The sequence below is a fragment of the Aplysia californica genome, unplaced genomic scaffold (assembly GCF_000002075.1).
Source record: "Aplysia californica isolate F4 #8 unplaced genomic scaffold, AplCal3.0 scaffold00066, whole genome shotgun sequence".
Lineage (NCBI taxonomy): Eukaryota > Metazoa > Mollusca > Gastropoda > Aplysiida > Aplysiidae > Aplysia > Aplysia californica.
The window spans coordinates 1,403,722-1,420,838 of NW_004797336.1; the positions used below are offsets into that span (position 1 = coordinate 1,403,722).

Genomic DNA, 17,117 nt, shown 5'->3' on the forward strand with positions numbered 1-17,117 from the left:
GCAAAGGATACAGAGCACGGAGCCAGATGTTGGTGGAGGCGCTGATGAAGAACAGGCTGAGGCTCCACATGGCCATGGCTGGTGGTGAGCGCTGAGTGAAATTTGACAGACTCAGCATGACCCACTCACGCACCAAAGACTGCTGCTGCTGCTGGTGCAACGTGGCAAATACCTGAGGAGAGACACAGACCAGCAAGTGAGTGTACAGTAGAGGAACTGGACAACAGCATGACAAAAGTCTAGTAAAATATACTTGAGGTGACTCTATATACAAGCTGTATGGGATAAGTTAAGTGTGAACACCCTTTCAACACAAACACAATAAAATAATTTACAAAACAATCTCCGGTTTAACATCCATTTCTGTTAACAGTAGGTCAAAAGGCTGGATGGAGAGGCCTGAAATCTCAAACAAGGGAAAGTTTAGGTATACTTTTTTCAGGTTTTGAACAATGGTGGCCTGCATTTGCTTGATACAAAGTGAGCGGACAGAGAGCTTCGTGAACACTGAAATGAAGGTAATTAAAACATATGTGTCACAATGTGGTGGAATCAGGCACTCCTCAATTTTTGGGTATATTGCTAGCTGCTAGCCACGTGATTCAACCGCCTGAGTGAAAAGAGACAAATTTTTCAAAAGTAAAAAACTGTTAATTTCTTTATGCTCGTACCTATATGATGTAGGACAATGGTCTGTAACAAACTTTAAAAAAAAAAAAAAGCTTTCTTACATAAGTTATGGGACATAAGCGGTTCAGACTTACCAAAATCTGCGTGATTCAACCGCCTAAGTGACAGTATGACGGCATCTAGGCGTTTGAATCACGTCAATCAAACCCACACGGCGAGTGCCAGCAGTCGCTTGAACGTTTGAGTAATCAATGAAAGCAAATCATAATAGTTTTAGGAGTAATTATAAAGTTAAGAGTCATTATTTCAGTTATTTGATTTGGTCTTCTGTGGTAGGACTGTTTTTGGCTTCATGGAGTTGGTAAAAGAGACCATTCATCTTAACCCTCAATTTGTACCGGATGTTTTTGTTCAGTGGGTATCAAAGGCAACAAACGTTTGTGACAACGGGGTCGTTTTTGTTTCAGCCAAGTCTGAATGGTCCAGAAATCGAACACCAAGGGGGGGTGGGGGTGGTAATTGTCTTGCTTTCTTAAAAACGTTCACGATTATCCATGAGCACATAGACCATGCCATTTTCAGGGACCTTTCAATTACTCTGTGTGTGCTGTCCACTTCCATTTGTGCTTGTTCTTTTTCAAGGTATTTGTGTTCAACAATTTTGTTCTATCTGGTACACAAATGTCGCTGATTTCATTTGACAATATAGCGTTGTGGTCTGATAAGTACAGCCACCACTGTATATAATGAACATGGCATAAAGAAGTCAGTAGGCTCCTCCAGGTAGTTACTGAAACAATGGCCCTTCTCCTTCGTGCCAAACGAGACATTTCACATCTTTGGTTACCAAATGAAAAAAAAATATAGACAGCTAATTTGGTCCTGTTATGATATTGTTCAGCAGATGAATTCAACGCCATACTAACAAACCGGCTTCCAAGTCCATGCACACTAGACATAATCTTGTCCCATCCACTGGGTTTTATGCAAGCTTCATGTTAGATTCATTCTCCTACCTTGCATATATCAAATTGATCCTTCCGACATACATACAACAGGTTGCTCTTTTTGAATAGATCTCTCTAATGTCGTCTGAGACAATGTGTGACTCTTTCCATTTTCTTTGGTACTCCCTATAAAGGCCTCTGAGGCTTTGAAAGTGTTAGTCAAGATAGATTTTGCCTGTATTCAGTCTGTAGTAATAGGAAAGCAATTTCGTTATGTTTGTCGAAGAACTATTTATCACAAAATTTTTGTCCTCTTCTGCTGTCTGCTAATTTGACAATCGCGGAGCTCCCATCTCCAAGTCATGTGAACTGTCTTTGCAACAGTCACAAATAACCACTGTGTGAAGGCAGATGTACACATACTCATTGTGTTGCATATAAGTAGAATGTATGAGATTTGTTTTAAATTGAAGTGTAGAGCTGGAGAGTTGAAGTTGAAGGTTTGTTGAAGAGAGAATTTTCGGGGCAAATATGTTTATGAGTTGCTTTTTTTTTTTCGAGTGACAAATTAAGTATCATCTGCCCGGCACTGATTAACTAACCAACGATTCAAGAATGGTACATGGCAGACACAGCAAAGGGCACACACTTAAAGCAAATTAAAAAACATGAAAAGTCGGAATAAAAATATTTTCCAATAGTTGTACCGAATGTGAAATAAGCGCCCTTGAACTGTCAATCACAGATTTTAATAAAAAATTCTTTGTCAGTAGCTTTTGCCATAATTTACCGACTTGATAGAGTCAGTATTAACATAATCATTGATGCCATCTTGCCCTTTCTCAACTACACTACCAAACCTAGTGATAGAATACGCAAACTGATTTGACAAAATTTTCTGGCCATCGATAGGGTTCGATCCGAGTCGAAGTTAACAAAGGCGGCACTTTGTTTTGTTGTTAAACTCCAGTCTGTTTTGACAAACCGCCCATTCGCCACCGGGATGCAAAACTGGCACTTGAGCGGTTGAATCACGCGGAAATTGGGACTGGTGTAAAATAGGCAATTGATTTACTGAAGGATTGAAACACTTTGCAGTAATCTTTCAATCTCGTGATTTTAACATAAGGAGTATCAAAGGCTATACTACATAAAAGGATAAAAAAGTGATTTTCAAAAATTTTGTCACTTAGGCGGTTGAATCAAGCGGCCAACGATGTAGAGTTATGGTATAATCTTAAAGCCTGTTCATTGGTCTTCCTTTTGGTGAAAAACTATCCATGTATGTTGTATGTCGAGTTACTTGCAATTGAAGGAGCTCAGGTGGCCCGGTTTCAGAGGTGAAACGGGAGAGAAAATGGCCGCCAAAGTTTGGTGACCTCAATAGATTAAGAGTCCTTGAAAACTGCAAATTTACATTTTTTTTGCGCCTTACATAAAAGGGTTTTAGGATGGGCATACAAGGGATTGAGCCAAAAAAACAAAAATTAGACAAAAATGTCCAAATTGGCCAAAAAATGTCAATTTCTTGAATTTCATTTTTTTAAAAATGACGAGCACTTGATTTCTCCAAGATTCCTCAAATATGAATTTTTCAGACAATAAAAGCACTAATGCTGCCTTCCTTTCCCCTTTCAAAATGCAGTCGAACCAAAATTTAATTTTCAGGGAAATTTATAGGTGTGCTCCACGAAATAACTGTAACTTTGACATAATGTAAGATAAACGGGTTTGTCAGCTTGAAAAACTATAAGTATAAAAAATTCAGTTATTAAAAAGTGGCTTGATTGCTGTCCAGTAAATGTGACTTGCTGCCTTGAGAAGAGAGCACTAGCTGCATCTCCCTCTTGACCACATACCTGAAAGACAACCTTGGCAATGAGATACGGGTAGGGCTGGTGAGCTGACAGAAATTCCCCTATCACTTTGTTCATTATATCTTGAGCTGGGAAAAAGTCAGCAAGGAATGCTGGCAACAAACGTGTGATCACTCGTGCCTCGTATGGATAGCCCTTTTTTATCCTGAAAAAGAAAACATTATTCTAAATCGGGCAGAGATGAAAAATTTGTACACAAGACTTGAATATGATTTGTCAAGTTGAATTAGATGAAAGTGTTGGCAATGACTATTTCACAGCAGATTTCTACATATGGAAGAAAATATTGCATAAAACAAGAAACTAAATGCAACTATCACCAGGTCAATAAACTGTTCACACTGACTTAACGACAGCATCTCAAAACTTGAAAACTGAAGGGAGCTACATTGTGATTTTAGAAAGTGCTGACTGAAATATACAAACATAACACTTTCAAAACATTACATCTACCTAACAGATCTTGAAGGCACTCTACCCTCACTATAATCATACCAGCTCTTTGTAGGCTGGTAAAAAAATTTTAAGAATAAAGATTTCTCTCAGTTGATGTTTCTTTTTTAGTCAGTATTTGACTTAAGCAGAAAGACTTGTGCAAAAACTGTGACTGAATGTTAAGTATTTAAATACACATTTCAGAAGAACATGACGACTGGGTTAAAAAATAAAAGGCCAAATTGAAATACCCAAAGAATTAATTATTGGTAGAAAGTTACTGATTGGTAAATCCAATAAAAAATTTACTGTATGGCATTTATCTTTAAAATGAAAAATCTCATATTCTGCCAAGTAACTGTATTTCTTTACTCTAAAATACCAATTTCCTATTATTCATATGACTCCACATCAAATGGTGGTACTAAATACAACAAAATACAATTTTTTAAACTCCCTCCACCAACAGAAAAAGAGCAAAATAACTTTCATACTCTTACAGATTGGATGTTAATACAGATAGGACAAAAAACCCAAAAAGAAGACCTGTCAAAAAGCACAGTGACTCTCTCCATTGCGAGGATAAGAGAGTCTGGGTCTTGGTGCAGTAGTTCAAAACCAGGCTCTCCAAAAGTCTGTTCCTCCCGAGGCCGAGGGCTGTACTGGTCAACAGATTTACCTGTCAGAGGCACACAGATCACATATCACATGAGAGCAAATTCACAACTAGGAGACAAAGACAGAATTCTAAGATGAAAAACAATTAATTAATGTTGGTAAATATTGTCTAACCCTCTAACTTGTCCTAAACATCAATGGTTGGTGAGTGCTCTAGTGTGTTTCTTCTACTTACTTTTCACATTTACTATTATCTTAAGATAAATTCCATGGAACAGGGAGCCATTATTCTGGTGATTTGCTGTACGCTGCGACTCAACAATGACAAAAATGTCTTTTTCTGGTCAAATAAGGTGAGGTTGGAAGGTATGGTCAAAGTTTTTAAGGTATTTTCAACACTGCCCTTACATTTCACAGTCAAGGGTCAATACACCAATGAAACTATTCAGCAAGTGTGTGAATGCATTTGAAAAAAAAAAAGAAACATATTGTCAACAAAACAAGAGGATAGTCATAAACACTGAAACAAAGAAGGAGCAGGTCACGTCAAAGCATTCACCAACTACTCGTAACATGCTCTGTTTACATGTTGGGTAAAACTTACCTGAGTACATACAGGTAAACATGAGGCCCAAGGCAGCTAGGGCACGTTGAGGGTTTGGTAAACACAACCTGGGGGAAAATACAGAGCATGGATTTAGAAGTGTGTTATTTTATACAGTTGTACAGTATCGAGCACTTTCGAATTTGAATCAGTGCATATGTGTACATGTACGCATATGCTTCCAGCTGAGAGAAAGATGGACCAAGACTGTGAAAAAGAAGATAGAAAGGTGCATGATTGAGGAGTGAAGAGAATCTAGTCTCCTTGTCAACCCATTCATAAGATGACATAAAATACCAACGCCAGTCAGAAAATCCAGGCCTACTCTCCTCACCTGTCCATGCTGAGCTTGATGATCGTCTCTGTGTCCGTCTGTGTCAAAACATCCGTCAGCAGCAGCCTCTCTGTTCCCTTCATGACCACCAGGAACACAGCAGTGGACACAGTCTCCTCTGTACCAGAAGCTGTCTGAACAACCAGCTGTGGAACACAGGTTAAACATTACAAGGCAGATTACACAAATGAAAAATCTCCAATAAAAACTCAGAATAATGTCCTGACAACTCTCGTACCAATTTCACTAACTAGAAACAAAACGTGCAATGTACTGCCCTATAACATTCTGACCTTTGACTTAAGGTGCCTTTCTCAGCCTCAAGGAACAGAGAATTCAGGCAGGATATCACTAGATTGAAAACAGCAAACAAAGAAAATAAATCATAAAATTGTTCTTCTTTCTTTTTGAAAGTTTACAAAGAGAACGGAGCAAATTAGCATTATCAAATTTCCCAATTATAAATGGCGCAAAAAGAAAAACGCAAGCGAGCCAGACCTGACCTGTTGTCCTACAGAAAGCAAAATTAATCCCAATATACTTGAGATAACACAGCTTACAGAAACACATAAAATGCTACACCCTCAACCACTAATTCCCCCTTCTGTTTTAACGGTTTAACAAAAGTTTTGGACAGGTCGACTACTTACAGGCATAATCTTCGAAGAGAAGTCAAGGTCTTTGATTTCGTTGGTGAAGTTTTCAATGATGTAAAAAGCGACAGCCCACATGTTGACCACAAACTGCTGGCTGATGATGCAAACCCTGTATCAACAGAACAAAGTAGATTATCGTCTGTACTTCAACAAAAATACACATATTAGTGCAGGACAGGAGTGTATCTGCACAGGCAACAGACCATATTATTGAGCATATCAGAGGCTAAGATAGCACATCACAAGTTTGCTTCTTTTTGAACATTGATTTACTCAAACGCCTAAGTGACCACTGGTGCTCGTCGAGTGGCGTTGATTAACTCATTCGCTACGCATTATTTTCGGCTTGTGGACGAATTCTTTTCGGGAGGGCGAAATGAGATGATGACTAGTGCGCAGTTCGCAGGTCTTTGGGGCCATAAATTCAAATAAATATCAACATATTATATACCAACATTTTCAGTATGGTTTGTAGAATACATCTGCATTATTTATTTGCGTATTTTTCAACTTTGGTTCCTGTAAGAGGCGATTATGCAACACAATTGTGATTGGATGCGGATAAAATTGGAAAGCAAAAAATTTATAATCTCAGGTGAAACTAAAAAAACATGTTTGCACCTAGTCAAATGATACCTCAAAATAACCATAACTGTATATAGAACAGGAAAATATTGAAAAATGTGCAGTTATTTACATACATTCCATAATATTTGTACATTTGGATCATAACATCTGATATTGAAAAAATAATAATTTTAAAATAATTTTGAAAAAAGGATCACAAACAGAAAAAAATACGCGTAACTTATATGGAATTATTCAGAATTGCACTTGGAATAAACCTATACATGTCTTGAGTGGTACTTTTTGATTAATTTCACCCAAAAGTAGTGATTTTGGGGAGAAAAAAATATTTTGACTATTTAGATCTAGGCCTAGATCTAGCACTCAAAAATATTGATTTCTCAATTACAGTGCACCGGCAATTTGCGTCCAGTAGTATCAATATTATAAAGAAGAGTCTTACATACTTTAGTGAGCAAAATAATTATACATTTTGTTGTGTAAAAGTACTAAGACTGGTGTCTGGGCTATAATTTGGGCTTCGCGATAAAACATAGTCGAATAAATTACGAAATCATGTTTCAAAACTGAATCAAAACTTCCGATTTTCGGTGGAAACGCTTGACCCAGAAGTCAACATTATATTATGACCTTTATTTTAACATGGATAAGTGGATTGGAATAGAAACCAAGCTAAAATTGAACGTCGGTTCTCGAGCCGCCGGGGGCGACTTAACGTACTGACGGCACTTGAGCCGCGCCGCCCCCCACGGCTCGGCGTAGCGAATGAGTTAGTGATTCAATTGCCTAGACGCCGTCACACTGTCACTTCTGCGGTTAAATCATGCAGATTTTAGTAGATTTAAACCGCCTATATCTAGTAACTTTTGTAAGAAAGCTTTTTTTATGAAAAGTTACAGACCATCGTCCTACATCATATCATATCATATAACTGAATTTCAGATTCATAGGTAAGAGCATAAAGAAATATAACAGTTTTTTGCTTCTCCTGAAAAATTTGTCTCTTGGCACTTAGGCGGTTGAATCACGCGGCTAGCGATATGTAAAAGTAAATTACAGATGCGGTAAAGCAAGTTTCAGTTAAATCAAGTGACCTCTAGTGGGGTGTACATACATTTGGGTCATGTAGAATTTGAATCTCTGAATTGTCAACTGTAATCTTCAGTTACTCAAAGGTATTTAAAATATTCATTCCTGCCTATTGGAAATTGTAAGTGTGCCCTCTATGATAACTGAGGGTTACAGGGCATGTAACCAATGATAGTATATAACAAGATGGGCCACTTCTCTCTTTGAGCCAATTAAAAAAGTGTCCTCAAAATTTGGTGGCGCCCTCTTCACAAAAGCGCACTCTTTGCGAACAGTTACCCTACTTGAGTTTTTAAAAATCAAAGTGAAACTAGCAAGTTTTGGGATAAATTTCGGAAGAACGCTTTTTTATAATGGTTACGCTGACAAAAAACCTCTTCCGGAGGAAAGGGTGATGGTTTTCTTCGTTTAATTTGACTTTAGAATGAAAGGCGAGAAGTCATTAAAATAAAAAAAAACTAAAACTCCGCACTGAACGTACCCGAACTGCTGATGAACAGCAGTCGATCTGCGCACGCGAGGAGGTGCTATTCCTATTCTTCTTCTGGAAAAACGAAAGAGAGCTTCAAAACAGACTGCAGCGCCATCTGAAGCAAAGAGCATACTTCCTGCGGACACTTTTTTGGCTGAGTGGCCAATCTTGTTATTCACTATCTTTGATGTAACACACATCTCAAAACTCCAACACTCACTGCGAGACAATAGCCAGATGCTTGGCCAGGAAATCTGTGAGGACAGGCAGGAAGGCAGTGCTGAGGTCAGAGACCCCCGTCTCCAGGACATACAGGGCGCCATGCAGCGCCGAGATCTTCGTGGGCAGGTGAGTGCTCTTTAGACCAGACTCAACAAGTTTGACCATTCGCTCGTTGACCAGGGCTTCCTGTTTAGAATATATAAGACAACAAATTTTTCAGAATCATGAGGACATTACATATAGCTTATTCACAGGATGGCAATGAAAGCTTTGCGACTAATACTTTTGGTAAGGCTTTAAGCTTTCCGACTTGACATTCATTTTTCAGGCACATCACCAAAAAAAAATAAAAAAATAGGCAACAATATCTCACAGAAACTTTCACTCTCATAGATTCATAAATTCAGCAGGGACTTCAATCAAACAGAAGAAAAAAAGCTTAAAATGAAACTTAATCAAATTGCAAGTATCAGTATTGGATTCCATATGGAAATAGTATTTTGAAAAAGACAAATGACAACAACTTATTATGAAAAATGGAGCACACCAAAAAAAATCTTAACAGACATAAAAGAAATTAGAGGTAATTTAACAGTTTTACTCGTTGGTGCGGTCGTCACAGTCTGAAAGACAGTTTGAAATAATAAAAAAGCACATATCCCTATTCAACAGCAAGCTCTATGTGCTTTACAACACTCAAAAACATTCTCGGCTTCCCAGGAAACATACAGAGTGGACAGTCAATTAAGCACTCAAACACTACCACACATACAAGACTTTCACTGTCTATAGCTGAGTAGGCCTACCCATTCCAACCTGGGTGAAGTGAAAGAAATTTGTGTAAAGTGCCTTTCCCACAGACACAATGTCGGGCCTCTGACAAGTTTCAGACCTACAACATTTTAGTTGTGAGCACAACACTGATACCTTTAACGTACCTAATTGGCTTTTAACAAATTTTATATAATTCTGCACTTTTCTTCATAGGTACACAAGTCACAGTTTGACTAATAGTACAACAAACTTTACTAGTTTTGGACAATTTAGAGGTAATTTTGCAGTTTTGTTCATAGGTGCGCTAGTCATGATTTATCTGAGAGTACAACACGCGTCATTTACTTACCGTGCCGACAACGGCTGTTGACTTGCACAGGCCAACCACCAGGTACTGTGTGACTAGCTCATCCTCTGCAGGGTGACCTTTGAGAAGGTCAAGCAGAATGTCCTGCATGAACTCAAATTGCTCTCGTTCCACAAACAGATCGGACAGGCTCACCATCTGCCAGGTACAAGACACAAAATTTAAGACATAGGAAAGAATGGCACAACGTAATGAAGAAAAGCAAGTTCAAGTTTTTATTCAGAGGCATGTATGGCTTTCAGCAAAAAGTTCACACAACTTCGCAGCTCCCATAGTCAGCCTTTTAATTAGGATTTGCCTATTCAATGACCAGTCCGCCTCATCAGTAAACAAGAGTCCTGTTTAATCTATACCCTTCCTGGTAAAGCAATGTTTTATCATGTCCACAATGTATTGTCAGCCTGCTGTTCAGATGGACTGAGCCCATAATTTTGAAAATTTTTTAATTGCAGTTTCTCAATCTGTGTATTGACTGCATGTGTTTAGAAACATTTTGTTGAAATTCAAATTCTAAATGTTGGGAAAAGCAAAAAAAAAGAAACAACAAAAAACCAATAATGGTACGAACAATTGTCAAAAGAATGCAACAGACTTTTCTCTATTATAAAATATTTTACTTTTTTGGCTTAGAACAGTTGTACAGCTTGCAGGCCATATTGTGTTTGCATGAGATGTCATAAGTTAAGTGCATAACTACAATTTTTTTTAAAAAGCAACAAGAACTTATTCAATACAGTGTTTATGAGACCCGCTATCTTAGTGTTCTGGAAACAGTCAATATTTCAGAAATAAAACATCTTTCATGCTTGTATAGTACATCATTGTTTCATGAGCACAATAATAATTATCGTTACTATCAGCTCAACAAAGCGATTACTTAAATTACTATCTGAAATAGATACTAGCACATCCATCATTACTCCATCCACCTGTCAATTAATTTCCATCAACAGTTGTGTGAAGCACTGTAAGACCATTTTAATAGCCACATTTCATTAAAATCACAAAAAGACCAAAGATAGGCCTACAGAAAAAAAATTTCAAAGATGCAGACCACACCAAAAGGTCACCTAGAGTATGTACTCACCGACTTGACCACAGAGTTGAGAAGCATGAGTGGTGGTTTTGGGCTGTTGTCCACATGAAGCCACGCCCCGTACAACTCGAGCAGAAACTGTAAGCATGAGTGGATGTCCAGGCCGCAGCGACTGACCGAGCGAGAGGACACACCCTCTGGGCTGCTGGCTGAGCCGGAGCCTGAGGAAGGAGAGGTGGCACTGGGGGTGGTCTCAGCAGCAGCCTGACCGGCGGTACTGTCGGGAGAATCCGTGCTTTCAGAGGTGGACAAGGGAAGGTCAAGGTTTCCAACAAGTGACCAGGTGGACTCGATGGAGATCTGGAGATAATAAGATGCTATACAGTTTGCCATTGTTGAACTAAAAGGTGCATATTTTACTCCATAATAAGGTGTGACACAGAGAAACTGTTCGAAACACCATATCATCTAAATCCAGCTCTCAAATATTTTAATTTCGTCTTTAAAAATTTAAGCAAGTGCATGGGAAAGGACAGCCTCTTCCAACATTGTATAAATCCTCTCAAGAAACAAATTTGAGGCCTAGGTATGTATTCCCAATTCCCAAACGTACAGCGACTCCAGACAATAATTTCCATTATAAATGACTGAGATTCTACCGCACTGTTAAAACAAAAGCTGCAAACTTACAATAGAAACAGTTTTCAACAGGCCACAGTAACACTGAATTGGTAATAAAGGAATATACTGAAATACTACTCATGAAAGTATTGCATCAACCATCTTTTGATATTAACATTGCCACCCACTGAAAAACATGCCAGCAAACAGGTAATATTATTGCCATGCTGCTATTCATCAGAGATTGAAAGGCATGACTGCAGCACAACTGATCTTTCTTTAAGTATAAAAACAAACCAATGCACTTATTAAGAGTTGTGTCTTTAACTTACTTTACATTTTATATTTCAAATATAAAAAATATGGTAGAGTTGGCTTAGGCAGGATTACTGACAAAGTCACAGAGAACACTTTTAGTCAATACTCACATACACACAAAAAATATTTCTTTATAAAAAGTTATTTCAAAACACCACAGACAACTATTCGAAAAAGAATAACACACTATCCAAAATACATAAAAACAATCATATAAGCAAGAAAACAATCAATGCTATTTCTAAAATCCCAAAATCATCATTGCCTTTCTCACCCTGGATCAGGGTATAGACTGCCAACACTTTCCACTTTTCTTTATCCCGGGCTAACCTCTTGGCGTTATTTCATGACTTCCCACTTTTGTGTACATCAATCTGTGACTTACACAAGGCTCAGGTGACCAAAATTAAAACTCTGAAAACATGTAAGAATGTTGCATGTGAGCTGTGATCACCCACCTGTCCAAGGCTGTACTCCTCCGAGCCAATCTCTCGCTCCAGATTACCATTAAACAGACTCACACTGGCCTTGTCCGAAGGGTTACCGCAGTAGGCTTGAGCTACCAGTCGGTCTGGCCTGAGGATAGCATATTAAGCATATGAATGGCACAATGTTGAAACTGTATCAAAAGCACAAGATCCGTTTTCATTAAGACCCAGCTGTTATAAAACTATTGCTATAAGAGGACTTAACTGAGGAAAATAACATACTTACTTTGACAGCTGCCACACAGAGCAAAAGCAAAGGCAAAGATTTGTTTGCATTATGATTTTGACCGGAACCCAAGACTACAACTCAACATAAAACTGAAATTTTCTAAACTAAAATATCTTGTTCACAACTTAAAAAACATAGACCAGTGAGCAACTCTCAACTCAAAGGACCTGTACTTAATATCAGCAATGTGAAGGTGAGAAGTAAAAGTAATGAGTGCAAAGCTAGAACTTTTGAAGGGAAAGGCGTGTGAGTGTGGCAGTGACTGAATGCATGTGTGTGAGTGTGAGTGCGTGTGGTTTAGTAGTGGTTTTAAGGCGCTCGCAACTGCATAAGGTCATATGAGCACCAGAAGATTAGAGATGTTACAAGGGAGTAACAAACATAAAAAAGAAGAAGGGCAGATAAGGATGATAGATGTTTGATAGGAAAGAAGAAGCAAACCACATCAGAGCACCCGCCAACCACCCACTGTGTGTGTGGGTGTGAGTGTGTGTGTGTGTGTGTGTGTGTGTGTGTGTGTGTGTGTGTGTGTGTGTGTGTGTGTGTGTGTGTGTGTGTGTGTGTGTGTGCGAATGTGTTTGTATGAGGGGGTGGAGTGTGGGGGAAGAGACAAGAAGCCCTCTTTAGCTTAAACACGCACAACGTCTAGACTGGGAGATAAAAACATCTTATAGCACACCTTGATGCACACAAGTTGATAATTTCTTGCTCGATCAGACCTCGTATGACTGACAATTTCTTGCCACATCTGTGGAGGAAAGACAGCAAAATAGATTAACTCTTTTTTTGCACAATGCAAATTAAAGATCACATTTCTTAGTTTAACATATCAGTGCCAGACTTGGGCCCTTACCATACCTCAACAATGCAAAATCATAGCATGCAAATAACATCCCTCAGGAAGATTGTAAATAAGACGAGAAGAGACAGGGTCCATAACTAAGCCATCAGAGAGGTAAACGGTACCGTACCAGTCCAACAGCACAATAAAAAGCAAAGAATCAAAAAGTTTGGACATTCTCATACCTATCAACCAACTTGCCCTGAACGTCTACAACACAAGAGTACCTGGCTTCAGAGCAAGAGGAAGACCCAGGAAAAGGTCAATCGAGGGAGTAAAGGCCCCCTTAAAATCTCAATTTCTGGCTCCAGGAGGTTTTCCAGTTTGCTAAGATCTACCTGTTTTCACTTTACTTAAACAAGTTTAGCAAACTTAGGCACCCAAAGCTCCTAATTTTGAACAACACCTTTGTGTCTGATAAGAGACCAAGTAGATAGCTTTGTTTTCCTTTTCACAGAAAAAAAATCAGTTTTGAGGATCAAAGACCATGGTCAAAGCCTGGTGCAGTGCTTGAAATAAGAAAATGTACTTTCTGTCCCCATGTTATCAAGACGGCTGTGTGGCAAAACAGCTCTTTGATGACACAAAACAAAAATGAATCCCTACTCCAGGCCTGGGTAAGCCTGACCATGTACTCACCTGGTGTGTAAGAAGGCCAGGGGCTTGTCCCGGGGCCGAGTCTCGTAGCAGCTGTTGGCCGTGTTGCCTGAGGTGGGCACCAGAGAGGCCTGTAGCAGCAAAGACGTGATAGCCTTGACGGCTAAAACCATGCCCTGGGCCTGTTCTATTTCCTCCTGAGGCAAAAATATCAATCGATGTACAGATGTGATTATTTAAGGTATATGATGATAACAGTTTTCTTTTTAAAATTCAGATAAAATGCTAAAATATTTAATAAGGTAAAGTTTTTTTATACACTCTACTGTCTGAGGATGAAATAGCCACTACAGAACTTTAAAGGCACAGATTACATACTGTGTTAAATCTTTGCTGAACTCTTTACTCTTTAAGTAAAACATAAATGCCACTGAAACACAGCAATCTGATACATAAACGTATGACCTCTGTAAAAATACAGCATATCACTTCAGTGTCAAGAGGTAATTAAAGCAATAGGAGACAGAACTGTGAAACAAAAATAACAAACAAGCAAAGACATGTCCTCTCTAAACCCACTTTATAAACTTACCTCCGGCGACAAGTCATGACCAGTGTGCGAGACAGGGTTCAGCACTCCCAGCAAACTCATCCAACTCTCCTCAAACTGTTGTCTGTTCACCCAGCCTGAGAACATACACGAGAACTATGAATGTAGGCAAGAGGACATGACCACCATAAAAAAAAGGAGAAGATGGAGATGGATCGGACAGGTTCTGAGAAGAGAACCAGACTCTATTGTGAAGACTGCCCTCCACTGGACACCCGAAGGACATCGCAAAAGGGGCAGACCCAAAATGACCTGGAGATGAACAGTAGAGTCTGAAATGAAGTCCTGGAACCATTCCTGGGGGACGTTGACCAAGATGGCCCAAAACAGACAGAGCGGGAGATCATTTGCTGATGCCCTAAACGCCAGATGGCGTAACGGGTAGTAAGTATGAATGTATGGAAAATTATTTAGAACACTTGTACTAGGAACATAGGGAAAACTATGTCGAAGCACCACACAAAAAATTGTGATATAGTGCATCTGGAAAGTTATATAACCAACTTTCCTTTCGTGCACTTATTTTGAATCGAATGACGGGAAGAGAAACTGATGACAATACCAAATCACATGGCATACAAGACACTGGTCTCTTACATTTCCACTTAACAAAACGTTACACTGGGACCCAAACTGAACTTGATAGCACCCTGAAAATGATTTTTAGTGTTGATTCCAAGGGAAGAAAAAATTTAAAATCCAAAATCTTTTGACCACGAGTATGGCAGATTCACTGTTTGGTCTCAAAAGCTAGCATACTTTTGAAAAGCAAAATATTTAACTCATTTGGATCAAAAAGCGCCCAGATGTTAAGTCACAACATAACAAACTGTTCGAAAGAGTACCAAATAAAGTTCAAATGGCCTTAACAGTTTGATTACTTGCCTCTGTCCACATCCGTCACTCACCTATAGCTTCAAACAGTTTAGCTCTCTGTTGCCGGAATTATAAAAATAAAAGTATGTTTATTTTTAGAAATACAATCACTCACCCAAAAAGTTTATTCGTGCCACAAACTCTCGTAAGACATCCTTTTCTTGCAGGTACTCCACAGGGAGGGGAGGTAAACAGGTACGGAGTTCACCACCTGGGGTCGGGGACCAGCCCAGACGCCAGACTAGAGGTGGAGTGCGGGCATACGTGTTGACCACCGGCAGTCTTGACACAGCTGAACACACAGAAAAAGATTAAAAACATGAATGAAACCTGAAAACTACCTTTCTCTTAATTGCTCTTCTTCACTGACCTGAAAAATAATCTGTAAAAAAGCACTAAGCTCTAGCCTATATGGCGCAATGCAAACATAGACAAACAAGTAAGTTTCTCCCTCCATCAACAATCAACAGCACATGGGAGAAAGATCACACTGAAGTAGATTTGCGGGTGAAAACGATTTGAAAATAAGAAGAATAATATGGACAAATCTGCAGCTGAAAAAAAAAAAGCCAGTAAGAAAGAAAAGAACTACTCACATATGACAATGTTGCGGAAGGATGAAGCTAAGAAAGGTGGCAGTCGCGGTTCTTTGGTGTAGCTGGGGTCCATTCGGGTGTGTAGGCAATGCACAAGCTCTGAGATCTGCTCACAGGCACGAACCAGACAGGCAGACAGTGAAACTGAAAAGGGGGAAAAAACAAATTGTCATGAGAAAAAAGGATGAGAGCAAAAAAAGCAAAAGCGACTTTAAAAATATCTAAGGAAAAAAAAGAGTATGACAATGAATAAGATAGCTTTGGATTATAATCCTCTGCTCATTAAACGGGCATCTATCATTAGGACTATTCATAATCCTCCAGGTATTATGCCAAACTATTTCAGGCACGTACTTTCCGTGTCACATGCATTCTCTATAATTCTATAAAGAGTAATACAGCTTGTCATAGGCTCAGACAGAAATATGGACCACAACTGACCTCATGAAACATTTGAAGAAAATGATATGACAAAACTTGAATTAAGAAGTAGCCTCAATACTGTCAAACCTGCCAGGTGGAACCTCTTCCCTCCGCATGCAATTAGAATCAGCACTGATTCCCAAAGAATACATGAAAAAAGTAGCCCTTCGCAGATTGAAAGCACAAAAACTGGCTGCCGAGTCTTGAAACCAGATAAAGGCATCGACCATCCAGAAGTCAGAAACTTCACATTCTAATGCCATACAAAACTTCACTCTCATACAGTTAAATAGTCCTTCCCACAAGTTTTTATTTTTTTAAAGTAAGGGCTTTATGGCAACACAATAAGGTCATATAAGTGCCAAAGATTAGGGGTGTTAAAAGAGAGAGTAAGAAACACAAAAGGGAGGACATATAAGGACGATCGATGTTTGATAGAAAAAGGAGCAAACCACACTAGAGTACCCGCTCACCACTCGCTCCCACAAGTTTAGCAAACCCAAACGATAAATTTGTTGTCAACTTACAACATGACACCCCCATAGATATCCCTGTCCCAAACTTCCAATCTTTACCTTCACCTACAACGGTAAACTTGTCTGCAGCAGAAACCTGTCAAAGGATTAATGTTTTCCTCCCTACCAGGTCGGAAGGTCCTTTTCATGGTTTAAAAACATATGCAAATGTTCCTTCATCCTGACAGGTCTGCAAGTGATAGTAACTATATGCATAAATATTGGTAAGTTATGTTTAGTACTGGGTTTTACGGCGCTCGCAACTGCATAAGGTCATATGAGCCCGCGAAACAAGTTGGTTTTTTCTCAATAGCTCACTGCTCTGCCTGATTCTTGTCAATATTTCTAATTAAA

At 39.0% G+C, this 17,117-nt stretch overlaps 1 protein-coding gene across 1 annotated transcript in view; it reads right to left on the reverse strand.

Annotated features, from left to right (window-relative positions):
• LOC100533536 (huntingtin) overlaps positions 1-17,117 on the reverse strand; it is a 69,635-nt gene that overhangs the window by 5,900 nt on the left and 46,618 nt on the right. The window contains exons 48-62 of the mRNA XM_005093588.3: positions 15,826-15,969; positions 15,345-15,521; positions 14,336-14,430; positions 13,786-13,940; positions 12,985-13,053; positions 12,047-12,164; positions 10,701-11,009; positions 9,596-9,751; positions 8,471-8,658; positions 6,096-6,210; positions 5,446-5,591; positions 5,112-5,179; positions 4,436-4,568; positions 3,437-3,599; positions 12-172 (exon numbers count right to left, since the gene is read on the reverse strand). Of these exons, the coding sequence (XP_005093645.2) occupies positions 12-172; positions 3,437-3,599; positions 4,436-4,568; positions 5,112-5,179; positions 5,446-5,591; positions 6,096-6,210; positions 8,471-8,658; positions 9,596-9,751; positions 10,701-11,009; positions 12,047-12,164; positions 12,985-13,053; positions 13,786-13,940; positions 14,336-14,430; positions 15,345-15,521; positions 15,826-15,969 (2,197 nt within the window). The remainder of the gene's footprint in view (positions 1-11; positions 173-3,436; positions 3,600-4,435; positions 4,569-5,111; positions 5,180-5,445; positions 5,592-6,095; positions 6,211-8,470; positions 8,659-9,595; positions 9,752-10,700; positions 11,010-12,046; positions 12,165-12,984; positions 13,054-13,785; positions 13,941-14,335; positions 14,431-15,344; positions 15,522-15,825; positions 15,970-17,117) is intronic.